The sequence below is a fragment of the Plecotus auritus genome (assembly GCF_963455305.1).
Source record: "Plecotus auritus genome assembly, chromosome: 7".
NCBI lineage: Eukaryota > Metazoa > Chordata > Mammalia > Chiroptera > Vespertilionidae > Plecotus > Plecotus auritus.
In genome coordinates this window covers 20073064-20100491 of record NC_137774.1, presented here as the reverse complement: position 1 = coordinate 20100491, position 27428 = coordinate 20073064, and the positions used below count along the sequence as shown (strand labels likewise).

The 27428-nt window shown below is 40.8% G+C and overlaps 2 protein-coding genes across 5 annotated transcripts in view; one reads left to right on the top strand and one right to left on the bottom strand.

The window, feature by feature from the left end:
• Positions 1–31: 31 nt before the first annotated feature.
• CCDC47 (coiled-coil domain containing 47) lies at positions 32–17969 on the bottom strand. The gene is made up of 13 exons (XM_080682321.1): positions 17642–17969; positions 12396–12664; positions 11832–11939; positions 11148–11322; positions 9432–9553; positions 9153–9218; positions 8609–8710; positions 8316–8426; positions 7026–7111; positions 5648–5706; positions 4963–5072; positions 3286–3453; positions 32–614 (listed from the first exon to the last, which is right to left on the bottom strand). Exons 2-13 carry the CDS (start codon positions 12657–12659, stop codon positions 534–536), a joined length of 1452 nt encoding a protein of 483 aa, XP_080538447.1. The 5' UTR covers positions 12660–12664; positions 17642–17969; the 3' UTR covers positions 32–533.
• DDX42 (DEAD-box helicase 42) overlaps positions 17852–27428 on the top strand; it is a 33898-nt gene continuing 24321 nt past the window's right edge. The window contains exons 1-3 of one of the 4 annotated variants that reach the window (XM_080682320.1): positions 17915–18418; positions 18799–19077; positions 22432–22668. In XM_080682320.1, coding sequence (XP_080538446.1) covers positions 22448–22668 — 221 coding nt within the window. In that variant the 5' untranslated portion in view covers positions 17915–18418; positions 18799–19077; positions 22432–22447. Of the gene's footprint in view, positions 18585–18798; positions 19078–22431; positions 22669–27428 lie in introns of all 4 variants that reach the window. The other 3 variants (XM_080682318.1, XM_080682319.1, XM_080682317.1) reach the window with 3 other exon arrangements.

The window sequence follows — 27428 nt, the reverse complement described above, 5'->3', positions numbered from 1 at the left end:
TTTTGAGTCCCTGAAATTTCAACACCACAGATAGTGTTCTCAGTTTTATTTTTTTACAAGTTTGATGTAGACACAGAAGAAAACAAGCAATGTTTATTGTTATTTGTGGAATCTTGGTTTAGGGTCATTCTTTATAGCCACTTCAACTGCCTAGTTTAAACAAAAAGCAACAATCTAATTGTTTATCTATAAACTCATGATATTTCTTCAAATATAATAGCACTAAAAGCACTGATGATTCATGTTATAATTTTAAAAGAATTTTAAAACTACAGAGTTCATATATCATTCCTTTTGTAAAATAATCAAAATAATATGATTATCTGGAAGGAAATTACTGAAACAGAGTCCTTCCAATGTATTTCTAACTTCTGTAAAACTCCAAACCAAAAAAAAAACATATGATGAATTAAGGATTTCTCAGTCACTCGGAGTGTTTGAACTTTCAGATGAGAAATGGACTGGTATTTTTTACGTTTCCTGTGAATTCAGAGCTTATAGGTGGCATCAGGACTCAGATCTCTGGGATGACTTTACATGGCTTTCACCTTGATTTGTTTCATTTTCATTTGCTTCTTTTCCAATTTCTTTTGCTCACGTCTCAAGGCAGCTTCCTAGAGAGAGAGACAGACAGACAGACAGAGATAATCCAAACTAAGCTCTAAGCACAGATTTTTAAAAAATCAAAACTAGAATACTGCCTATAATATTATTCAAAAACCTAGACTTGCACCATAAATAACATTCCAGAAGATAGTTATAAAAATTGCTAATATCTATATTAGTTAACAAAAATTAACTTGAAATGAAGCAAAGGTAACTACCATCTCAAATCAGAAACTAAATACTATATTTAAGTTGGCTTTGTTAGTCTGATCTGATTTTTCCTATACCTAAGAAACACTAGGTCAACTTTCAACATAACAATTATATGAATTTACCAAGGATTTGTACTTCAGTTCAGAAAAGCGTAAGATCTTTTAAAAATTGATTTGAGAGAGAGAGAGAGAGAAACAGCAATTTGCTTCTTCTACTAATTTATGCACTCATTGGTTGATTCCTGTATGTACCCTGACTGGGATTGAACCTGCAACCCTGGCTTATCAGGAAGATGCTCCAACTTGGGTTTGATCTGGTTGGGGCACATACCGGAGGCAACTGATTAATGTCTCTGTTTTTCCCTCTCTCCCTCTCCCCCTTTCTCTCTTTAAAATCAGTAAAAACATATCCTGAGGTGAGGATTAAAAAATATACAGCCGAAACCGGTTTGGCTCAGTGGATAGAGCGTCGGCCTGCGGACTCAAGGGTCCCAGGTTCAATTCCGGTCAAGGGCATGTACCGTGGTTGCAGGCACATCCCCGGTGGGGGATGTGCAGGAGGCAGCTGATCGATGTTTCTCTCTCATCGATGTTTCTAACTCTCTATCCCCCTCCCTTCCTCTCTGTAAAATATCAATAAAATATATTAAAAAAATATATATATATACAAATAATTTTAAAATAAATAAAAACTTAAAAATTGAGAACTAGTCATAAAGATATGAGTAAAGAGGAGCTCTCATATCATATACTAGTAAAAAAAGTTTAAATTGGTACAACTTATTAGCAGCCTATCTTACTTTCTTTCTCGCCCAGGATTCTTTTCCTCGGGAAAGAAAAAAAAGCACAAATACAGAAAGATACATTCTTTGAAAGACTGCTATATTTTTAATATAAAAAGTTGTAGAATATTGTTTGTAAGAAAATCTACATTGCCCTGACCGGTGTCGCTCAGTGGCTAGAGCGTCGGCCTGTGGACTGAAAGGTCCCGGGTTCGATTCCGGTCAAGGGCATGTACCTTGGTTGCGGGCACATCCCCGGTGGGAGGTGTGCGGGAGGCAGCTGATCGATGTTTCCCTCTCATCGATGTTTCTAACTCTCTATCCCTCTCCCTTCCTCTCTGTAAAAAATCAATAAAATATATTAAAAAAAGAAAAAAAAAAGAAAATCTACATTAAGAAAAGGAATATGCACACTAAACTTATATGGAGTTGGGGAACTAAATAAGCTATATAGTGTTAACAGTGGTTACCTTTAGGCAAGAGAGTTGTGTAAAGGATTATGTCATTTTTAAAGATATATTTTACTGATTTTTTACAGAGAGGAAGGGAGAGGGATAGAGAGAAAAATCTGAGAGAGAAACATCGAACAGCTGCCTCCTGCATACTCCCTACTGGGTATGTGCCCGCAACCAAGGTACATGCCCTTGACTGGAATTGAACCTAGGACCCTTGAGTCTGCAGGCCAACGCTCTATCCACTGAGCCAAACCAGTTAGTGTGGATTATGTCATTTTTACATGGTAGAATTAAGGTTAGTTCACTTCTGACTTAAGTTCTGGGCCCTCCTTTTTCTTAAACCTATTGTAGTTTCAAACCCTGGAAAGAACTGGAAAACTTTTTTCATAGAAAAATGAAAGGCATTATCTATTAATGATTCCATGTAGATTGTTTCAGTGTATTCATTAAAAAGCCATTTTTATTTATACAGAAGGTTGCATAAACAGAGCTCTATTTTCAGAGGAAAAATATCCATCAACTAAACCAAAGGAAAAATGATGAGAAATGATAAGATGGGAGGAGGCCTGTGGTATCCTGGGCACTTCGCTCAACAGCTTTAATGACTCTACAGGCAACTAAAGTGCCACATCCCCCAGAACTTTGTTCTCCTCCTCTTTTTCTGATCAGCATTTATAAGGTTTAAAATGTTAGAACTGGACTATGGTATCTTATTTCACATAAATGTAAGAACATGCTGTTATCTGAAACATAATATACCACACTCTAAAAAGCTCTTAAGTTTGAAAATCTAGTTATGTACAAAATAGATACCAAAAATACAAAAAAATAATATCGTAAGTCTCTTATTCTATAATCAAATTAGAAATGTTATAAAACAAGTTTATTTGAACCATAGGGTACGTGTGCTGGCTTCTATTAAAATTCCTACTTTCTACCTCAGTAAGTACTTGGCTTGAGAGATGATAGTTTAACTTGCAAAATTAGATTGTGTTGGGGGAATAGGGTAATTCACATCATTCGCCAGGATCAGATTCACTCTAACATGGTTTGAAGCCCTATCCTTCTTTAAGTGCTACTGACTGGCTAAAGGTCCCAAGTACTGAGAAAATGTTAAACTTTTAGCCTGTGTACATTCCTCCACAAAATTACCTTAAAAGCCAATATGGTACAAATAGGTATCCTTATAAATCTTAGTTTTACCCCAGTAATAAGAAAAGTTGGTCTTACCTCGAGCCTGCGCTGTTTCTCAGGATCTTCCTCATTCATGATCCGCTCCTTCTCTGCTCTTTTCTTCTCCTCACGCCGAGACTGTGCAGCTTCCTGTCTTTGCACATGCGTCAGCTTCAAGAATTTCTCTTCCACTCTAGCTCGGTTCTTATCTGCTTTTTGTTTGCCCTTTCCCCAAGAAACGTAAGAGTTTCATAAGAAATCCATTTTAATCCAATAGGAGCAAAAGCCCATTTAGTATCCTATCTAATAAAAGTAATATGCAAATTGACTGTAGCTCCACTACTCCCACAAGCCACACCCACCAGCCAATCAGGAGGGAATATGCAAATAAACCCAACCAAGATGGCTATGGCCACAGAGAACAGGAGGGAGGCTTGGGTTTCCCGGGCAATGGAGGAAGCCAAGCTTTCCGCCTGCCCTTGCCGGACCAGGCCTCCACTCAATGCTACAAAGTTTCAATTATAGAAAATAAATAAATCCCAACAGAAATGGCGGCAGCCACAGAGCTGGAGAGAGCAGGAGGCTAGGGTTGCCCCCGGCGATGGAGAAAGACAAGCTTCTGAAGCCCTGGCCTGCCTTGGCCTCCGCTTAAGGCTACTAAGTTTCAATTATAGAAGATACATAAATCCCAACAGAAATGGCTGCCACCACGGAGCAAGCAGAAGGCTTGGCTCCGCTCCAGGCTACAAAGTTTCAATTGTAGAAGATAAATAAACCCCAGATCCCAGGGCCTCTGCTTGGATCGCCGGGGGGGGGGGGTGGGGGGGGTGGGCGTGGCTGGCCTGCAAACCACCACAGACCCCTCACCCAGGCTGCCCCATGCCCCAAGGGAACCCCCACCCTGATCTGGCACACCCTTCAGGGCAAACCAGCTGGCCCCCATCTGTGCACCAGGCCTCTATCCTATCTAATAAAAGAGTAATAAGCAGATTGACCATCACTCCACACAAGATGGCTGCCCCCATGTGGTCAAAGATCCTGCCCCCATGTGGACACAAGATGGCCACCACAAGATGGCCAGGAGGGGAGGGCAGTTGGGATGGACCAGGACTGCAAGGGAGGGCAGTTGTGGGCGATCAGGCCTGCAGAGGAGGGAAGTTGGGGGTGATTGGGTCTGCAGGGAAGGGCAGTTGGGGGGGACCCAGGCCTGCAGGGGAGAGCAGTTGGGGGGGACCAGGCCTGCAGGGGAGGGCAGTTAGGGGTGACCAGGCCTGCAGGGGAGGGCAGTTAGGGGTGACCAGGCCTGCAGGGGAAGGCAGTTAGGGGCAAACAGGCTGGCAGGGGAGCAGTTAGGCATCAATCAGGCTGGCAGGGGAGTGGTTAGGGGGTGATCAGGCTGGCAGGCAGAAGCGGTTAGGGGCAATCAGGAAGGCAAGCAGGTGAGCAGTTGGGAGCCAGCAGTCCTGGATTGTGAGAGGGATGTCTAAACGGGCAGTTGGACATCCCTCGAGGGGTCCCAGATTGGAGAGGGTGCAGGCTGGGCTGAGGGACACCCCCTCCCCTGCCCCTGGCACGAATTTCCTGCACCGGGCCTCTAGTTCTTTCATAAAACTACTCCCATTTAGCAATTTCAAGTAAAGTAGCAAAGATACAATCACTGAAATCCTCGATAGATGATTCCCCCAGAGGAAAAAAATAACAGGTGCCAACTTATAATAAAGGCTGCAGTCTTACTTCTCTGTTTAGTCGGAACTTTTTGGCTTTGTCAATAGAGTAAATCACCATGTTCATCAGGGGTAGCAAAGCTTCCATATCCTTTGGGTAAGTGTTACCTGAACCAGGCACTGGAAAACAAAGCCATTTTCCTATTGAGTTAACAGAGCATTAATACTTCTGAGTCACCAACTCCCTTTTTTTTTTTTTTTTTTTAAATTAATAAACTCTTCTTCATGTTTCTTAGGCAGCTAAAATGCAACAGAAAATATAAATTAAAATATATACAAGGATCTCTTATTGAAGAAACCCAATAGCAATAAGCAGGCATGGGGTTTGTTTAATATAGTTAGTTTTTTAATGTATTTTTATTGATTTCAGAGAAGTAGGGAGAGAGAGAGAACCATCAATGATGAGAGAGAATCATTGATTGGCCGCCTCCTGCATGCCCCCCACTAGGGATCAAGCCCGCAACCCAGGCATGTGCCCTTGACCAGAATCAAACCTGGGACCCTTCAGTCCGCAAGCTGACGCTCTATCCACTGAGCCAAACCAGCTAGGGCTAATATATTTTTTTTATAGCTGTCACTTAGGAGGGAACAATACTCTCCTTAAGGTCATCTCTCAGAAAACAAAGAACCCAGACAGGACATGGAAGGTCATCTCTCAGAAAACAAAGAACCCAGACAGGACATGGGATACTTACCATTAAATGTAAACAGTAGTGTCCTCTTAGTTTCAGGTAGCTTTAAAGGCTGACCTTCCCTGTCATGAAAGAAAAGGCTATTTAGAAAGAACACAAGAAAGATATTCTCTATGCATATAAATTACCCAGTTCACTTAGATGAATAGATACCTACAATTAATCAGCACAGTATTTATTTGGCTTGGCATCCCCAAGTCAAATATAATCTCAGAGCCTGAAGGAACTTTACAGGTCACCTGATCCACTTGCCTATCTGATGAATGCATTCCCAAGTGACCTTTATACTTGAACACCTCCAAGTGAAATCCCCTCCAGGCAAGATATATTCCATCTCACCTGGGGAACCAGAAATAAGCCTATATTTAAGTAAGAGGCCCATATTTTAAATAACATTTCTGCTAATTTTGATGAGTTTCTATGTTCTATTTCCAACTCCTATTTTATCTTCCTTCCTATAATGAAGTATCTTATTTTTAAGCCAGGCTTAGAATAAATTTAGAAATAATCAACTATAGCACATATATTTTAGTTCCGACTCACCAAAGATTCCCTTGTAATCTTTGACTATCAACTCGCTTCTCCCCCACCCCAAAAGGCACCACAGTTACTATAATGTGGTACTTTGCCCATGGTATTGATATTGAGTTAAGCAGGGCAAGGATGATGCAACACCATCTAAAGGCAAAAGGACCTGAGTAATTCTGACACACAATGAAAATCCAGGATGGCTTTTAATTGTACTCAATTCCACAGCCTATGAGAGAGTAGCCCTTAATCAAAAATTTAGGCCAGAACCATTTCTACACCAAGGGTGAACTTAAATAAGTATGTTCTCCTGAAATGGGAATATACAACAACAAATCGGAATTCAAACATCAAATTCAAGCCCTGAATACGTACATTTGAAATATATTACTATAAATATTACTTTGGGTATTGAACATGTTTGATAATACCTATACTCAGAAAGAATATAAGCATCCACTATACAAAGACAAGCCAGAAAAGGCCAGATTTGCAATCAAACATTATAGATTCATATCATAAATTTAAAAAAGGGAAAAAAAGAACATAGACTACGAAGGACAGAGATTAGAAATTGCATTTTCTTATATGAGCCATTTTGTAAGATTCTATTCTACGTCACTGAGTGCATGGTGCACACGTGCAGCGACACATGCAAAGTGGGGAGGCTTGTTTATCTCCCATAGGTTTCCAACTACCTTCCTGATGCATGTAGTCAAAGCAAAAGGAAACTTGGGAGTCATGAACTTCCCTCACTCATATGGTAAGGGAAATTGCAGAAGTATCTTGCAGGTGTTTCAACACAGAAAGCTAAAGAAGAAAATCATATTCAGTATTTTTATTTCATACGTACTCTTGCATAATTTTTGGACCCGAGAACTGGTCTGAAAAATGAACGGATTCAATCTTGTCAGCGTAGTGTGTAAGAAAGTGGACCATCTGAAATAGAGAAAATTATTGTATTTTAAAGTAGGGTTTGATGTATTTCCCTTTTTTCATAAAGATATTTACTCTTGCCCTGGCTGGTTTGGCTCAGTGGGTAGAGCGTCGGCCTGCGGACTGAGGGGTCCCAGGTTCGATTCCGGCCAAGAGCACATGCCTGGGTTGCGGGCTCGATCCCTAGGGGGCATGCAGGAAGCAGCCGGTCAATGATTCTCTCTCATCATTGGTGTTTCTATCTCTCCCTCTCCCTTTCTCTCTGAAATCAATAAAATATATTAAAAAAAAAAAAGATATTTACTCTTCAGTCCTTCTTGCTATTGTACAATGTCATTAAGGCTAAAACTTTTAAAAATTAAATTTAAATAGGATAAGGAATTTCTCTATAATGAAACTAGTACCTTTTCTTTAGTAACACCAATGCTTAAGTATTCTTTTTTTAAAAAAATATATTTTATTGATTTTTTACAGAGAGGAAGGAAGAGGGATAGATAGTCAGAAACATCGATGGGAGAGAAACATCGATCAGCTGCCTCCTGCACACCTCCCACTGGGGATGTGCCCGCAACCAAGTTACATGCCCTTGACCGGAATCGAACCTGGGACCCCTCAGTCCGCAGGCTGACGCTCTATCCACTGAGCCAAACCGGTTAGGGCAAGTGTTCTTATTGAGCACCTGAAAATATGTCTCAAAGTAATATTCTAAATAAGAATAAAAGCATGGAGATAAAATCTAAAATAATTTCAGGAGATTCTTCATGAACATATCACCTTGAACTTACATTTATAACTGTCTTTGAGCTAGCCTACATTTTTATGATATTAAGATGTGTTGTTACCATTACACAACCAATAGAAAAAAAATGGCTCTCTATACATCCCTCTTCTCTTACACTAGTTGAAACTAAAATAATGGACTAAATGACATGGTGATAAAGATTAAAGTTGTAGTCCTTTCTAAAAATAATCTGAAAGTCATCAGCAATCCTAGGAACAATTTGCTCTTGATTTAGAGAGAACTTCTTCACTAAACAATTTTTTTGACAAGTCAATCTGTTGCTTAAAGAAAGAATTAGAGTGTTTTGGGGAAAGGAATACATAATCAATACACTGCCTTAAATGATGAACTCATTCAGGGTGACTTTTAGGGAGAGTACCTTGTAAATGCCAAGATCTGCAAATATATGCCTTCTATTACACTTACCTTTGTATCCATCATTCCCTCTGTGACTTCTCCCATCTCTGACAGGATGGCCAAGGAGTCTGGCAGTCCATACTTTGCTCCAGACTTAGGTTTGTCACTACAAAACTCACTCTAGAGGAAGAAGTAATTGAAAGTAAGATGTGACATTTTATTATGCATAGACGTTTTCTTCTCAAGAGAATATGTACTGACCTATTTTAAAGTGGTTAATTATGCTATGCTTTGAAGGTGAACATCTATGTAATAATTAGGCACAGTTTCTATGTATATTTGAGTTGGAATAGTCAACGTACCAGATCCTGCATCTCTTTCTGCAGTCGTACCAGGGCTTTCCGAGTACCAATAGCAAACACATAGGTATCCATGTCTTCATCATTCATGGTTACTTTTATTTGCTATTAAAACAAACAAACAAACAAAAAAAAACAACCCCAAAACTCACATTAGGTTCTGTGATAGGCCTATTTCTAAGATGGCCCTGAAGATTCCCCTGGTGTATATATACATCCTCCCCTTGAATGTGAGCAGGACTTGTGAAATGATGGGATATCACTCCCATGACTCTGTTGTGTTATGTAGCAGAAGGTCCCTAATCAGCTGACTTTGCTATTAATCAAAAGAGACATTATCCAGGTAAGTGACCTACTCACATGCACCTCCACCCCAACAGCTATACACAAGTGGACAATGGTCTGTGCAAATAGAGAAGGGCCCATTTTTTGACAAAGTACATAAGTTGTCAGTAACTCCAAACAGAATCTAAACAATAAATGGAATAAGCTCTAAGAAATTAAGAATTCAATCTGTACAGAGAAAAACAGCAAGAAGAATACATACCACTTGATCACTTGCTGGCCTCATCATACGGGCCAGGACGTTCAGTAAGTCCTGTCTCTTGAGGAACTGGAAAAAAAAAAAAAAAAGAGAACAGTTGTAATCGCCACTTACTACAAAGAAGAGACCCTGGAGAGGGAATCAGATGTTTCAAATATACTTGACATTTGCCAGTTAGTAGTAGAAGATGACTTTTAGACCTCCTTGAAGACACTAAACATAGAGAATTTGGAAAAAAACAAAAGGTAGACATAAACATTGCACCAGAAATTCCCTACTTACCCTGAGCTGGATAAGCATCCCCTCACAGCACACTCGACCAGAACACCACAGGTTGTAGATATGCTCATTCTCCTGGTTCAGCTTTCCTGTACTTGTGGCTTCTTTGTTTGTTCCATCATCCCCTAGGAGTAAATCACTTAATGTGATTCCCTTAAAGTGTTGAGGCCTAATCACCACTCCCTCCTCCACTCTGACCCCACAATGATCAGAGTTTTAGGGTGGCAATACGAGATCGTATAGAACTCTCCTTTGAACATAGATGACAACAGATGGGCATTGTTCCTTTTACTTTTAAAACTCTATTGTCTCCATAAAAAAAAATCATACACTAGCATTACTATGTCCTTGTTAGTTAGACAGTCAGCTTGCAGTTTAAGTTTCTTAAGAGTAGATAAAAAATGGAGCAAAATCAGTTTAAATGTTTCCCCCCAAAGTTAAAAATACTCCCAATGTGCCAAAACCGGTTTGGCTCAGTGGATAGAGCGTCGGCCTGCGGACTGAAGGGTCCTGGGTTCGATTCCGGTCAAGGGCATGTACCTTGGTTGCGGGCACATCTCCAGTAGGAGGTGTGCAGGAGGCAGCTGATCGATGTTTCTCTCTCATCGATGTTTCTAACTCTCTATCCCTCTCCCTTCCTCTCTGTAAAATATCAATAAAATATATTAAAAAAAAATACTCCCAATGTAATGAATAAAAAAAAAAAAATACCATCACTACAAACTATTTAACACTCCCTCACCATGTCTGAGTTAACTTTGACCAAGTTTCCTTTTTCAACAGCAAAATGATAATAGTGGTATTAAGAGCTGTATTTTAGATCTAGAAAAAGCTAAAATTCCAACCATTTTCTCACTTCATTTAATTAAGTGTATGAAAGAAAGTGCTGAACCTCACAAGGTAAAGCAAGACTAACACACCAAATGAAAACACATGAGGAAGTGGAAGGCCTTAAAGGCGGCTTATTATTTTCCTAATGTCCAGGTGATTAAGTACTCTGAAATAATATGGTACAGCAGAGAGAGCATGGAATTTGAAAGCATGTAGACTAGGTTTAATATATCATGGCTGCAAGAAAATAGCATTTCTGGATTTCAGTCCCCTCTTTAGGAAAAAAGAAACTTTCCAACTGACAGTATTGTTACAAAGTTTAAATAAGAAACAAAATATGCAAAGTAGCTAGCACAACACATAAATAGTCTGCTAAAGAGAGCAGATGCATACTTGCTTACTATTAAAGGGAAACAAAGTGTTAAATGCCAAACAGAGGTTGAATGTGGGCAAGTCCACCTTACTCCTTACACTATACAACTGCAGGGGCTCCTCTAATGTACTTCAGTGTACACACCTCTGCAGTGGATCCAAAACTCAAGTGCCCAGAACCCAAGGGTATTCTAATTTCTAAAAGATGAACCGAAAGTATTTATCAAACTACTTAAAATGTTAAAATTCCTTGCTTTCAGCCAGACTCTTGTCCAAATGTTTTGAAACAATTGTTCTTTAGCAAATGTTGATTAATGGCAGATGAGAAAATCATTTCATAAATACAATTTATTCAGCATATAAAACCTAACAAAAATGGGATCCCTGGAAAGAAAATAAAAAAGCACCTTCTTCAGCATTCCCTGAAAGCGGTTAGGTACTTAAACTGAGGGGAATAAACAGTTCTTATTAGATGTTTTCCAAGCCCACGGCAGGACTTCTATTAGCCTAACTTACCTACTAAGGTAAAGTTACTCTCCAAAAGTTCTCTATGAGAGTTAAACCAGGCCTGAGCAAGGCGACTATTTTTATTCTTCCCAATGATATAGTTCATGATGTAGGCGAGCAGACCAGTCACCATCAAAATTTCTAGATAATAACTCTCCCAACTGTTTTGGAGGTGTGCAGGAACCTAAAGAAAAACAATTATTCCATTTAATGTTAGTTGAAGCTAAAGGATGGAATCTAACTCATGGAATGAAGGACAATTAGAAAACCCATAAACAGAAGGGATACTTTAGATAACTGTCACTAAATATGGTTATACTTTGAAAAACATGCCCATTTTGATTTTCCAGGTTGGCTTTGTAAAAGACTCTTTAAGGAAATGTGAAGACAGTCAAGTGGGATAAAAGGATGGAAAGCCCTTTGTATTAAACTTGATTCTGGTCCCACCCCAAAATAAATCCAATGGCTATCATCTTCATCATTCCTTAATGAATAAAACTATGAGGACTAGAACAAAAACACAGGGATTGCTTCTACAGGTGTGGAGTTTTATCAGAAGAACTGATGTCAAACTCTTTCATAGCTACCACAGTTATATCAACACCAGCTACATGTCACTAATTATATTTCTGGGATTAATAACAGTAAGGTATTTTGTTGGTTAGTTTGGAATTTAGAATCCTGTATACCTACATCAACAATTGTTATTGGGTCTTTATTTTTGCTAGAAGAAGTATCTGGTTTGTCTTCATAACCTTCAAATTCTTCATCATCATATGGCTCACCCTCGGTATCTCCCTCCTACAAAAATGAGGCAGCAATCTGTTTTTCCCTACAAATGTTGCCAGCAATTGTTTCTCTTTTTTTGTAGGCAACAATTGTAGAGGAAAATAGAACATGTTAACAAGCACAGAACACAGAGATATTACATGTTTTTAACAAATGACTCCCCATGCTTTTGAACCCTGAGTTCTAACTGATATAATTCCCACCCACACATAGTATCCATTCTCTATCACTTTCATTCCCCCACCCCAGGGTTTCCAAAGAGGAGAAAGACAATTCATTCTTCCATCAATGTGAAAGGTGGGAAAACACCATAAAACATTTAGAACTCCACCTATTAAACAAAAATGAAGATACCAGAGAGTAAAAGTCTCCCTAGACCTGAGTCTTACTTGTAAAGTCTAGGAAAAGTGCTAATGAAAAATTTTCCCATCCTTCTAATTTCCTGAAAAATCAATAAGAAAACCTCACCTGGGTATCTGCATCTTCAAAATCTCCTTCTTGGTTTCCATCCTGCCCTTCTAACTCTACAGTGGTCTCGTCTTCATCATCTTCAGTGGTAATCACCCGTTGAGGAGATTCAGTTACAGAATCTTCTGTGACATCTTCAAATTCAGCAAAATCATTATCATCATATTCTACTATGTCTTCCTCATCCTCAAAATCATCAAATTTAGCTTCAGAGACACTTCCGAACACCAAAAGGACAACACAGAAAGCAAGGAAGACTTTCATGGCACCTTAAAAAAAACACACACAAAAAACCTAAATTGACAGCTACTCTATACACTGATCAAATTTGGAAACAATTAAAAGATATATCTATGACACTCTCCTACTTTTCTCTTACTAATATTATTCATTTTAGAAAGTATCACAAAAAACGAGGTGGGGGTAAAGAGGCCTAGGTTCTCATCTGGATTCTGTCACTACCTATAAAATCTTTAGGTTGGTTTCCATTTACACTGTGCATTCAGTAAGCATTTTTTTGAAAAACTTTATATAGTAACTGGGGAGGGATATAAGAATGAGATGCAACTACTTATCTGTTGGTGGTAATGAAAATAATACATGAGCAAAATAAATGAACAAACAAAATAGAAACAGACTCCTAGATTCAGAGAACAGACTGATAGTTGCCAGAGGTGGGGGTGGGGGTGCGGGTGGGGGTGGTATAAGGGGAGGTTGGGAGTTGGGCCTGAGGGAAAAAGTGAAGAACTACAAATTGGTAGTCACAAAAATAGTCATGGGGATGTAAAGTACAGCATAGGGAATATAGTCAATAATCCTATATAATAAAAGCATAATATGCTAAGTGTCTGACTAATGGGTCGAACTTTTGGCCGACCGCTCGACCAGTTGTTATGACACACACTGACCACCAGGGAGCAGATGCTCCGATGAGTAGGTTAGCTTGCTGCTGGGGTCTGGTGATCGGTACTGGGCGAGAGGGCCAGACATGCTCTGGAGCCCTCCAGTGGTCCCTCCTTGGCCAGCCAGCCCCTATCAGCTTTGATCGGGACTGGGCGATCACCAGCCAGGCCGAGGGACCCCACCCATGCACGAATTTGTGCACTGGGCCTCTAGTATTGTAATAACTACATATGGGGCCAGGTGGGTACCTGAAATATTTGGGGGACCACTTTGTAAAGTATACGATTGTCTAACACTATGCTGTACACCTGAAATACAAAATAAAGTTTGTAAAATCCTTTAAAATGGGAAAAACCACTCTTCATTCACAGGCTGTACAAAAATAGTCCACCTCTCAGTCTGCAGATCCTTCCTCTACAACTGTCTCAAAATCAATAGGTACCTGAATATCTCTATTTTTATATTAATATTAATCCCATTTTCCCAATCTTACTTGTTGAAAAAAAGCAAGATATCTAATTTTTTACTTTCTTTTCCCTTTGAAATCTAATCAGCCACCAAATCCTGGTGTTTCATTTGATTCCCAAAGCCACCATAATCTAAGCTACCACCACCCGCTGAAGAACCACAGTATTTTCCTAAATGGTCTCCCTTGTCTCAACTCTCCCTAAAAATCATGGCCATTTTTATAAAATGCAACTTTTGCTACATAAGGATTCAATAACCATCAAAAGCTAAGCAATTCCTGCAGAATAATATAAGAACCCTGGCTTTACTGCTTTTCATAAAATGATTCTACCATATCTAAATAAATGTACCTTCACTGAACGTACTACCATGTCAGATATTAAGCCAAGAGAGTAAAACATGACTCCCAAATAACTGTAAATTTGCACAAGAATTCAGCTTCAAGGATATGTGTTACAGTATTACTTATAGTAGTGGAAAATTTGAAATTGTTTGGTTAAACCATAGGTACATACAAAAAGCAAATTTACTTTTTGTCCATTAAAAATTGTTACAAATGAAGTTAGAATCCATATTATTTTAGAAGCAAATACGTGTAAACAAAACAGTTTGGAAGGACGTATATACATCTACATATAAATAATAATTACTTTGTATGGTAGGACTATGGGCATTTTGCCTTATTTTTATGTTTCCTAATTTTCCTATGATGTGCTTTTGTAATAAAAAGTTCTTCAAAAAATTAAAAGCATGGTTTCTGCATGCAAGAACAGGCACTGCAGATGGAAGAATAGCTATAGCATAAAGGCTAAAAATAACATATTGTAGGAGTTTGATATGATGTTGGGTTTATAGACTCAAGAGGGGGAAATGAGGCTGGAAAGGCCAACAGGGACCAGATCATAATGATCTTTAATACCACACTAATAAGTTTGGATAATTAGAATCAACTAAAGGATTTAAGTAGGAGAATGACACTATCAGATTTGCAATTCAACTCTTGACAGCTCATACACAGGGTGAATTGGAAAAGGGCACCTGAAGCAGGAAAAATTAAGTGGTTGAAATAATTATGTAAGAAAAAAAACAACAGCCCTAGCTGGTTTGGCTCAGTGGATGGAACATTGTCCTGTGGACTGAAGGGTCCCAGGTTCGATTCTGGTCAAGGGCACATGCCGGGGTTGTGGATCTGACCCCCAGTGGGGGGCGTGTAGGAGGCAGCTGATGGATGGTTCTTTCTCATCATTGATGTTTCTATCTTTCCCTCTCTCTTCCTCTCTGAAATCAATAAAAAAATATTTTTTAAAAAAAGAAGAAAACACACACGATTGAACTGACAGTGGCATTAGAAATGAACAGGAAAACAGATTTGACAGATTTTTTAAAAATATATGTTTTATTGCTTTTTACAGAGAGGAAGGGAGAGGGATAGAGAGTTAGAAACATTGATCAGCTGCCTCCTGCACACCCCCTGCTGGGGATGTGCCAAAACCAAGGTACATGCCCTTGACTGGAATCAAACCTGGGACCCTTCAGTCCGCAGGCCCACGCTCTATCCACTGAACCAAACCCGTTAGGGCCAGATTTGACAGATTTAAGACTTATCAGCATTGCCCAACCAGCGTGGCTCAGTGGTTGACCATCAACCTATGAACCAGGAGGTCACAGTTCAACTCCTGGTCAGGGCACATTCCTGGGTTGCGGGCTCGATCCCCAATGTGGGGCATGCAGGAGGCAGCCAATTAATGATTCTTTCTCATCATTGATGTTTCTATCTCTTTCCCTTCCTCTCTAAAATCAATAAAATATATATATATATTTTAAAATGGCATTATAGAAGTCAAAGGAGAAGCACATTTCTAAAGAAACAGAGCTTTTTCAATGGCTGCAGAAAATTCAAGTAAGATATGAGCCAAAAAAATTTGGGGGGGGGGGTAACGCTCACCCAAGGATATTTTTCCATTGATTTTTTTTTTTTTTTTTTTTTTTTCCGGAGAGAGTGGAAGAGAGGGAAAGACAGAGAGAAACATTGATGTGAGAGAAACACATCAATTGCACAAGCCCCAACCAGGGCCCCGGCCGGGGAGGAGCCTGAAACCAAGGTACATGCCCTTGATTGGAATCGAACCCAGGACCCTTTGGACCACAGGCTGATACTCTATCCACTGAGCCAAAACCACTAGGGCTCCAAATGTCAATAAGGAAATCATTTTTGGCAAATGCAGGTAAGTGGTAAGTAAGGATGGAAGCCAGAATGCAGGGAGTTGGGTATTAATGGAGGTGAGCAAGTGGCACAAGGGAGTAGGTACTACTCTTTCAAGATGCTCTGGGATAATGAATATTCTATATTTCATATTTACAATACCATAATTTCTTAAAAGAATTAGCTCAATATCAAAGGTTATTGCCCAATACTTTGCAACCCATGGCTGCTCAAGAAATATTCTTCGAACTGGACAAAGTTCATAAATTTTTAAAGACACAAGTGACTTGAGAAATACCACATAGTATATCCTTTCCAATAATTGATCTTTGAACATTTTATAGGAAAACATAGCTGTCTTCTCAACACTAACCTCAAAAAAGTTTGTGATGTGTCTCCAAACATTCCTAGCTTCCTTTAATAATCTTTTATTATAGTCAAAAGTAGAAGACATATGAAAAACAGCAAGCACTTTGGTGTAGATTTGGTTTCATGTCAGCTCTACCATTTGCCAACCATATGATCTTGGGTTAATTACTTAAAATATCCTGTTCCCCACTTACAAAAAAAGAGATACCATTGCATCACAGGGCTGTAGTGTGGGTGGTACAGACTTGTGCCTGGCACATAGAAGGTAAGTAATATTAGGTCCCATTACTTCCTTCCCCTGTGCCTTATGAACACCCTTTAAGATTTAAAAACTTCATTTTTAGTGTTTCCTTTTTCAGATATGGTTTAAACTTTTTCAAGTAGAAGCAAATAAAAGTTAATACTGACACAGTCAATTGCCTGCCAAAAGGTCTGATCATTTCAAGCTGGATTTCCACTTAGAATGTTCACACCATAGAAGCATTTCTAAGATAACTCAGCACTGTAACATAGATCCTTCCAGGTTATTTAGGTTAAAATTATCCAAGCCATTTGTGCCTTGGCCTTCCCTCTCAGAAGTCTCTCTGCTTCACCTGTCAATTCATTTCTCAAATGCACAATTCCCTGCCAGGCCACCCAGTCCTGATGAGACTCCTGGGGCAGGGAACACAAACACTAGTCTGGTTTGATTAGCTTCTGCAAGCTCACTCGGCAGTCTCACAGATTGGGTCTGGACTTACAAAACCAGAGGGGAATAAGTGGGAGAATCATTACTTGTTGACATTTTGGATTAGGCCTTTCTGATAATGGCCAGACTACGAGACTTCTGGAAGTCACGCACACATTGAATGAAAACGCGTTTTGTGTTAGAACCCTTCAGAGAAGACTAGTCAGAGGTGGTTGCTTTTGTCAAACCACCAGGGTCTATTCCCCACTATGGAGAATCAATTCATCCTAGCATGTACTCCATTCTTCCTGCTACATACTGTAAGCTTCCTCTAACTTTGCCCTTCTGGTTGGCATTTGCTCACAGATCAGTGGGGAAGTTCCTCAAAACCGTTCAAAATCACCCCAATCCGGAAGACCAACAGAAAATGGGCCTTGGAGTGGGCTAAGCTTGCTTGTTTGGTTTAAGAAAGTCGGGAGAAGTGAGAAGGAGCGGCGGGGACCGATGCATGTCACCACAGGCCTGACATAGGGGGTTGGGTGGGAAATCGGACCGGGCTAGGCCACGCAACTCAAGAGAGACCACTTGGGACTGGCCCGGCCCCCACCGACTAACACGCCACGGCCCGCTTCCTACCTGTACCGGGGGCTAGAAACCGGCTCAGAACTCCTGCGTCTGCCACCTCTACCCCACGGGCCTCTTGGCCTGGCCGCCGCCTGCGCGGTCACCGCGGTTTTAGTGCCCCTAATGCCTCTAGGACACAGCAATACCCGGTAGCTCAGTCACGCCGCCCCACTCTTCACGTAGCCTCTGCCATCCGTTACGTAAACTGCGTGCGGCCCGTCCGCGCCTGCGCGTGGCGAAGGGGCAGGACGCAGCTTCTGGGACCGCGCGAGACCTCCCCCACCTACGCCCAGCAGAGGTGAGGTGGTGCTGCTGGGAAAATTACATAATCTCGGCCCCTGGGCCGGAACTGCTCACGCCAATCCCATCCCTCGCCGCAGGGATTCAGTAAAGTTGTCATCACACTGAAGTGGTGCTCCGGAAGCTAAAGATGGCCATGCTCTATGGAACCACGCGGCCAGAGGCACGCGGAGAAATGTTGCCCAGGTCGTATTTGCAAAAGACCAGTGTTTAGGGGGATCGACAATTTTGTGTATATGCGGTTTCCGCCCAAGCCCCTTTTCTTGGAATTTTTGGGCGGATCCTCGTCATTGCTACTCTTTCTCCCCTCCTAGGCCCATTTCTTATACAGGCTATGGACACCCCTGACCTAGCAGCAGAGCCCGGTCGAACAGTCTGAGAGGTCTGCAAGGCATTCCGGAGCTTTAAGGCCAGGAGCCCTCAGCGCTTTCCGGGAATCGCAGACCCAGACCCCGCCCTTCGGCCCGCGCTCTGCATTGCGCATGTCAGGTGTGTGTTCCCCTCCCCCAGTCAGCAACGGGTCGAGTGGCGGCGGCGAAAGGGGCGGAGAAGGAGGAGCGCGGCGGGACGCGGCCTGGTCCGCGCGTACTTCGGGACGTGAGATTCCGCGTCGGCGGTAGTAGTTGCTGCCGCTACTGCAGCAGTTTTGTGCGAGGTGGGTCTGGACGCGGGGCCGCGACCCCTTGGTCGCACTGGAGGCAACTGCGGGGCCTAGCAAAAGCCAGGGAACCGCGGCCTCAGTTAACAAAGAGTCGGCGAAGCCCCTGGGAAGACGGGGAGGGGCGGGAGTGCGGGGCTGAGGCCTGGAGGGGTCCTTCCGAGCCAGGTCGCCCTCCCACGGCTCCCGCTTCTCCCCGCAACTCTTACAGAGGCCCAGTTGGCGGCTTTCCGGAGGCAGCGCCCGCCCCCTCGACTACGGAAGAGATTTCCAAGTTGCCGAGCTCCGAGGCTGGGATGGCCACCGGGAGGATTCTGACCCTAGGCGGCAGCAGTTGGCGGGTGCAAGCCTCCAAATCGGGGGGACCCTAGCGCAAAAGTTGCCAAATTGGAAGACAGTAAATGACAAAGTGGGTGATGTTTGTGCAGCCTTGAGTAGGTAGTGATTAGCATCGCCATCGTCACGCAAACTTTTTTGCGGCCTACTTGATGTGAGTAAATAATTTATGTGGAGTTGCAAGCATACGTACCAATAATGTAAAGAGAAACTATCTACTAGTCGAGAGTTTGGAGGAAATGATAGCTTCTTTGTCACTTTGGTGAAGCATTTCCCTTTGCCCCTTACTCCTTTAGGGTCCAATTTCCTTTGGCTTCCTTGAATGTTGTTTTTTGTAATGATGTTTCTGTATCTCTTCCTCCCCCCCCCCCCCCCGTATACACCCCGGAGTTCCTACAAGGCAGAGATTATTTCTTAGTCACTGTAACTTTTCAGAGCCAAGCCCAGTTCTGGCACATAGGAGGTGAGCAATAAGTGTTTCATACAAAAATTAATTTTCAGACTTTCAGTGGTGAAAAAAAAGTATATTGTGTTTTCCTGTACCGAGAAAGGGGCATTATATGGCCTCATTTGCAATTCATTCATTTAAGAAATATTCTTATTGATGCCTACTATGTGCCTATTCCTTAGCACTGTTTTAAGGTCTGATGTCCCCCCTCCTCCCCCCTTCCACCTGCCGTCATGAAACTTACTTTTTAGTGGAGGGAAGAGAGACAGTAAATAAATCTATAAATTATACTGTAAATTAGAATATTACTAGTGCCTTAGGAAAAAATACAGCTGGGATGAAAGATGGGAAGGTGTTGCATTTTGAAGTAGCGTGGTCAGGGATACAAATAACCTAATATTTAAGCAGATTGAAAGCAGGTGAGGGAGTGTGAGCCCAGCCAGTGTGAGGAAAGGAATGTTCCAGCCGTGGGCAAACTACGGCCCGCGGGCTGGATCCTGCCCTTTCGGCTGTTCTATTCAGCCCGCGGAGCCGAAAGAGCGGAGGGTTCTCTTGCTCTCCCCTCCGCTCCTTTACTTTGAATTTATATTAGTTCACACAAACACTCCATCCATGCTTTTGTTCCGGCCCTCCGTCCAGTTTAAGAACCCATTGTGGCCCTTGAGTCAAAAAGTTTGCCCACCCCTGTTAGGCAGAGGTTAGCAAGTTAAAGGCCTGGAAGAGGACCCAACGTGCTGTAGCACTGTGAGCAAAGGAGGGAGTGGTAGGAGATAAGCTCAGGGAAGAAAAAGAAAAGAATTAGGGAAGGGAGCAGAACTACCAGGACCTTTTAGGCTATTGAGGATTTCGCTTTTGCTTTGCTGGAGATGGGAACCATCAGGGTTTTAAGCAGAGGAGTGAAAAGATCTGACTTAGATTGTATTGTAATAACTGAATATAATTCATGGAGGAGTGCAGTTTATATTTTAGTTTTTATCAAAATGATATTAATATAATCAGCTCTTATTTTCCTTTTCTAAAAAAATTACCTCAGGATATGTTTTTCACTGATTCCAGAGAGAGAAAAATGGATTGTTACTTCCTCTTTCCTCCCCAACACACACCACCACCATGCACCCAGAACCAGGAATCAAACTTAGACCCGTCTGTGGACCTAAGGGTGGCCTAAGGTTGAAGATTGACATAGCATAAATCAGACTTAATATTAAAACAACTAAGTGCTATATAATAATCCTAACAAAGCCTAAGATATATGGGGGAGGGGAAGAGAAGCAGAAAAGTAGAGCATGTTATTCTTGGTCCTTTCAACAATGTCATCATAAAGAGCCATTTTTGGAACTCTTTCTACATTTGCTTCAGAGGCCATTATAAACATTTTAATTTTTATTATTAGTTGTAAACATTAATCAAAGATGAAAGTAAAAATCAAATAACTGCAGTTAACATTTTGATTAACAGCCCTCCAGCTATCTCTGGATATGTTACACGTGCTTTCACATTGAATTATGTTGAAACATCGTCCACCTTGTTCTATGCCCTTTTTATTTGACTTAAGGTGTAATGGACACTTTTCCATAAATGTAAGTTATAATTAAAAATTTTTTAAATTAGAATGCATTTAAATTAGCAATTGCATTTTAAAAAATGATCCCAAGGAAATAATTCAGGGTATGCACAAAGATATAGCTATATGATACGTTTCACAACATTATAAAACAGTAGTAGAGAAATATATTTATTGATAATCAAAGATGTTCATAGTGTATCATTAGGTGAAGAAATCAGTAACTAAAATAATATGTACAGTATGGTTTTATTTTGTTTCAAATTATGTGTGTGTATACAACTTAAAAAATAGTGGAGAGCTCTAACCGGTTTAGCTCAGTGGATAGAGCATTGGCCTTCGACCTGAAGGGTCCTGAGTTTGATCCCTGTCGAGGGCACATACCTTAGTTGCATACCTTAGATGCCCAGCCCGCTGGGGTTGCAGGCAACCAATCAATGTGTCTTATATAGATGTTTCTCTCTGTGTGTCTTTCCCCCTCCCTTCCACTCTTTCAAACAGTCAAAAACTATCCTGGGGTGAGGATTAGCAACAACAACAAAAATAGTGTAGAATACATAGCAAAAGAGATCAACAAAGTTACATATCTGGGAGAGGAAATTTCAGGTAGTTTTAAATTTTGTTCCTTCATGCTTTCTGAGCTTCCTGCTTTTCTATAAAACTTAGGTAACCTGTATATAAAAATGGTTTTTTGGAGCCAAGACTAATAAGATGCTATAAAATACTGTTTTTAAATTGATTGAATTGAAGCTCAGGAAATTTCTCTGTAACCCTTAACCATAGAATTAACAACACATAAGGCAACAGGGGTTTCATCCTAGTTAGTGTTCTAGTGTGCATTTGCTAAATAAATGCATGGTTCATAAGTACCCTTCAGAGATAATAACATAGGTAATTTCTACAAATAACTATTTTTAAAATTTTGATTCTTTGAATCTTCGAGATGTCATTACCAGAGGAAAATCGTTAATTTTGGGACAGCATTGCTGATAGCACCTCAGTCTCTGTTATAGCAAGCATTACATTATATTGTAATTGTAGATTGTTTTTGTGGCTTTTGTGTGTTTTTTCTTCTTGTCTGTTTTCCTGGTAGACTGTAAACTTCTTGAGGATAAAATTTAAGAGTTTAAGTCTTTTCAATTGCCTAACACACATCTGATCTTCCAGAATATTTGTTGTCTTAGGAGTATTTTTGCAGCTTAACAAATATTAAATTAGCAATCAAATCCTTTTAAAGGGGATGATATTAAATGCTGCATTCCCATTTAGATTGAGAGTCCAATAAAATAAAAATTTCTTCAGTGTTTTAGAAAAATTTCTTCAGTTACCATTTCATTGAAGTTAGCATGCTGCGCCTATCTGAAGTATAAAATTAAAGTTAATTGAGAGGCAAAAGTTGAGAATGAAATTTTAGGTAGAGGTTGGGAGAGACATAAAATCAATGGCTATTGACTTTATAAAGTTAAATTTCTATTAATGTATCTTATTCCTAACAGATCAATCATTGACACCATGAACTGGAATAAAGGTGGCCCTGGCACTAAAAGGGGATTTGGCTTTGGAGGTTTTGCCATTAGTGCTGGAAAGAAGGAAGAACCAAAACTCCCACAACAGTCCCACAGTGCCTTCGGGGCAACCAGCTCTTCTTCTGGATTTGGGAAGTCAGCTCCACCACAACTCCCTTCTTTCTATAAAATTGGATCTAAACGGGCCAATTTTGATGAAGAAAATGCGTAAGTGGTAACTTCTGATAAATTTAGCAAAAGTTGGGCTTTGAGATAATTCATTCCATCAACAGAAATTGAGGCAAAGAAACACTGTGTTTCCAGAATAAAAATAACTTCTTAAATTATCTCACTGAATTGTTGCTAATAAGTTAAATTGTGGAGTTTACTCATTTGTAAGGAATATAATACTTGTGTGCTTACTTGTACCTTTACTTGTTCCAAAAAAGATTTGAGGCCATTGAGACCTAAATATGGCTGAAGAGATTTTAAATAATTCACGTGGTTTTTTTTATGTTCTTTACTGAAGTCTTTTATTGAGATCATATAAATTGTTTTGAAAACACTGGCCATTGTCAGAACGTAGGGATGGGACACAGTTTGCCTCAACATCCAAGTCCTTAAAACTGTTATGTTTTAAGATCTTAATAGTTTTATATAATACTTTAAACACTAAAGAATTTAAATAAATATAAAAAAAATCTTAATAATGGTAGAAAACAATCTCAGATTTTTGCCCACAGTTCTCAGGAAACATATTTATCAATTATCTTTTTTTAACTCTTAATAAGGTAGTTATTATAAAAAGATGGGGTTTGAGTTCTAATTCCTATAGGTTATAATTTCTGTTTTTCCTGAGTCTGAAGAAATCTCTTAATTTCTTACCTGGTTGAGTGACACTGCTTGATGTTTTTTGTTTGCTTTTTTTTTTTTTTTTTTTTTTTTAATGAAAATACTTCTCAAGAACAGAGTTTTTGAAGTACATGCTGCAGCTATGTTATTCAGGAATTCATTATAGAAGTAAGTGTTTAAAGTTCAGCAAAGAATCATTATTCTAGAGAGCAGTTTATCAGTTCAGGGATACTTTTTCATTAGTTAAATAAAACCTAATATAAATGAATAGGCATATGTGTGTGTGTGTGTGTGTAGCACATAAAAACTTTTAAAATAATTTCTATAAAGACTTGAAGTGCTTTAAAATTTTAAGCTACAGCTATTTAAATTTATAATTATATTTATTTTTTTAAATAGTAAAGGCGATTTTCATTTTTTTTTATTTTTTTTGTATTTTGTTAAATCTTTATTGTTCAGATTATCACAGTTGTTCCTCTTTTTTCCCCCCATAGCTCCCCTCCACCCAGTTCCCTCTCCACCCCATGCCCTTACCCCCCTCCCCACTGTCGTCATCCATAGGTGTACAATTTTTGTCCAATCTCTTCCTGCACCCCCCACACCCCTTTCCCCCCTGCCCCCGAGAATTGTCAGTCCACTCCCTTTCTATGCCCCTGATTCTATTCTATTCACCAGATTATTCTGTTCATCAGATTTTTTATTCACTTGATTTTTAGATTCACTTGTTGATAGATATGTATTTGTTGTTCATAATTTTTATCTTTACCTTTTTCTTCTTCCTCTTCTTAAAGAATACCTTTCAGCATTTCATATAATACTGGTTTGGTGTTGATGAACTCCTTTAGCTTTTTCTTATCTGTGAAGCTCTTTATCTGACCTTCAATTCTGAATGATAGCTTTGCTGGGTAGAATAATCTTGGTTGTAGGTTCTTGCTATTAATCACTTTGAATATTTCTTGCCACTCCGGTCTGGCCTGCATAGTTTCTGTTGAGAAATCAGCTGACAATCGAATGGGTGCTCCCTTGTAGGTAACCGTTTTTCTCTTGATGCTTTTAATATTCTCTATTTGTCTTTTGCTCTTGACATTTTAATTATGATGTGTCTTGGTGTGGTCCTCTTTGGATTCCTTTTGTTTGGTGTTCTTCTGCACTTCCTGGACTTGTAAGTCTATTTCTTTCACCAGGTGGGGGAAGTTTTCTGTCATTATTTCTTCAAATGGGTTTTCAGTATTTTGCGCTCTCTCGTCTTCTAGCACCCCAAAAATTCGGATGTTGGTACGCTTGAAGTTGTCCCAGAGGCTCCTTACACTATCTTCATATTTTTGGATTATTTTTTCTTTTTGTTTTTCTGGTTGGGTGGTTTTTGCTTCTTTGTATTTCAAATCTTTGACTTGATTCTTGCGATCCTCTAGTCTGCTGTTGGATCTCTGTATATATTATTTTTTATTTCAGTCAGTGTATGCTTAATTTTTAGTTGGTCCTTTTTCATATCCTCGAGGATCTTACTAAATTTATCGGCCTTTTCTAGAAAATTCTTGAAACACCTTATAACTGTGGTTTTGAACTCTATATCCAGTAGTTTGCTTTCCTCCATTTCTTTCATTTGTGACATGTTTCTTTGTCTCCGCATTTTGGCTGCTTCCCTATGTTGATAGAGTGGCTTTGTGTGCTAGGTGTCCTATAGGGCCCAGTGGCTCATCCTCCCCAGTTACCTGAGGTGGACACTCTTGGTGCACCCCTTTGTGGGCTGTGTGCACAGTCTTGTAGTTAAGCCTTGATTGTTGTTGGTATCACTGGGAGGAATTGACCTCCAGGCCAATTGGCTGTGAGGATCAGCTTTGTCTACACTGGGAGAACTTGTATGCTGGAGACACCCTTATGAGGCAAGACTTGCTTCAGTGGGGCTTTGGTGCTCACTGAGTCTGTCCGGAGTGTGTCCCTTATGGATTTGAGGAGTTGTAATCTGGATGGTCCTACTCTGACCCCTGGGTATACTGGATCTTGGATCTCCAAGGAGGTGCTAATTTAGCCTCTGCCTGAGGCCACCCAGCAGGAGCTATGGAGAGATCTGCAGATTCCTCTTCTTTGTTTGGGTTTTGGAGGTGCCCAGATGAGGGCCAGCTGTGAAGCAATGCAGGCTGCTGCTGCAGGGCCTTAGGCCTTCTTTTGGATGTTCTGGGTCTCTCTGACTCAGCTGCAGTTTGTTGGGTAAGTTTAGATTTCAAAGGACCAGCCCATTCATATGCAAAAGCCTCTGCGCATAGCTGGGGTGGGGCAGAGTCTCAGGGTGGAGCAAACAGCAATGGCTTCCCATCAGCCCTGCCCTAAGAGGCCCCTGGGTCTCAGTGTCCCGCGGTAAGAGCACCTTTGAGAGAAAGCTGCCCTCGAGTTCCGCCCGCTGCCAGATAGTCCAGTTTCTCCCCGTATGAGTCTGGGTCCCCAGAGTTTCACCCGAAACGAATTCAGAGCAGTCGGGAGCTTGTGTCTCCCTGCAGATTGAAAAAGCCAGCCACGTACTCAGTTGCCAGCCTTCTTCATGCACACGCCTCCACACCTCTGCACTTTACTTCCGCAGTTCCTCTGAGTCTCAGTGTGCTTTTCCCTTCTAGTTGTAGAATTTCCACTTAGCCAGCCTTCCTGTGGTTCTGGATGATGTCCGTTTTGGTCTTTTTGTTGTAGTTTTGAAGTGGTTGTGCGAGGCAGCAAGTTCAGGTGTTTACCTATGCTGCCATCTTTGTTTCTCCCCATATTTATGATATTTATAATCATACTATATTTAAATTTATTTATTAAATATTTGGTTATATTACTGTTTAATTTTGAGGTAAGGCATAAATAATGTTTTTGCTTTGGTTTAGTTTATAAAGAGCTGTATTCTTTTCTGGGATTTTTGTTAGTGATAAAGTGATATTTTCTCCAGACTTTGAAGTTGTCATTTATGAATACTTAAATAGTGTGATGAATGATTTCAGATTGAGAATTTATTTTTAATTCTAGAAGTTTTCTGTTGGTCTTCAGAAAATAGCCCAGAACTTCTGATGGAAGTCCCTATCCTTATGAATATGTCTCTAAAACATTTTAAAGGATTATAAGAATAAAATTTTAAAGGTTTTTAATATTTCATTTGAAAGTAATTTTTCCATAGCATACATTATTTAATATTGGCTTTATCTGTTCAACAATAATATACTAAATTTGTACTGACAACTTAACAGAATTGGAAATTAATTTGAACAGACACTATTGAAATGAGAATCTGCTGTGACTTTTTTCATTATTAAGTAACTAGAGGCCCGGTGCAGGGGGGGGGCGGTGTCCCTCAGCCCAGGCTGCACCCTTTCCAATCTGGGACCCCTTGAGGGATGTCCGACTGCCCGTTTAGGCCCGATCACGTGGGCCTAAACAGGCAGTCGGACATCCCTATCACAATCCAGGACTGCTGGCTCCCAACTGCTCGCCTGCTTGCCTTCCTGATTGCCCCTAACCGCTTCTGCCTGCCAGCCTGATCATCCCCTAACCACTCCCCTGCCAGCCTGATTGATGCTTAACTGCTCCCCTGCCAGCCTCTTTGCCCCTAACTGCCCTCCTCTGCAGGCCTGGTCACCCCTAACTGCCCTCCCCTGCTGGCCTGATGGCCCACAACTGCCCTCCCTTGCAGGCCTGGTCCCTCCCAACTGCCCTCCCTTGCTGGCTGTCTTGTGGTGGCCATCTTGTGTCCACATGGGGGCAGCCATCTTTGACCACATGGGGGCAGCCATCTTGTGTGTTGGAGTGATGATCAATCTGCATATTACTCTTATTAGATAGGATAGAGGCCTGGTGCATGGGTGGGGGCCAGCTGGTTTGCCCTGAAGGGTGTCCCGGATCAGGGTGGGGGTTCCCTTGGGGCATGGGGCGGCCTGGGCGAGGGGCCTGTGGTGGTTTGCAGGCCAGCCACGCCCCCCGGCGATCCAAGCAGAGGGCCTGGGATCTGGGATTTATTTATCTTCTACAATTGAAACTTTTTAGCCTGGGGCAGAGCCAAGCCTTCTGCTCGCTCAGTGGTGGCAGCCATTTCTGTTGGGATTTATTTATCTTCTATAATTGAAACTTTGTAGCCTGGAGTGCAGGCCTGGGCCGGCCAGGGTGTGCGGAAA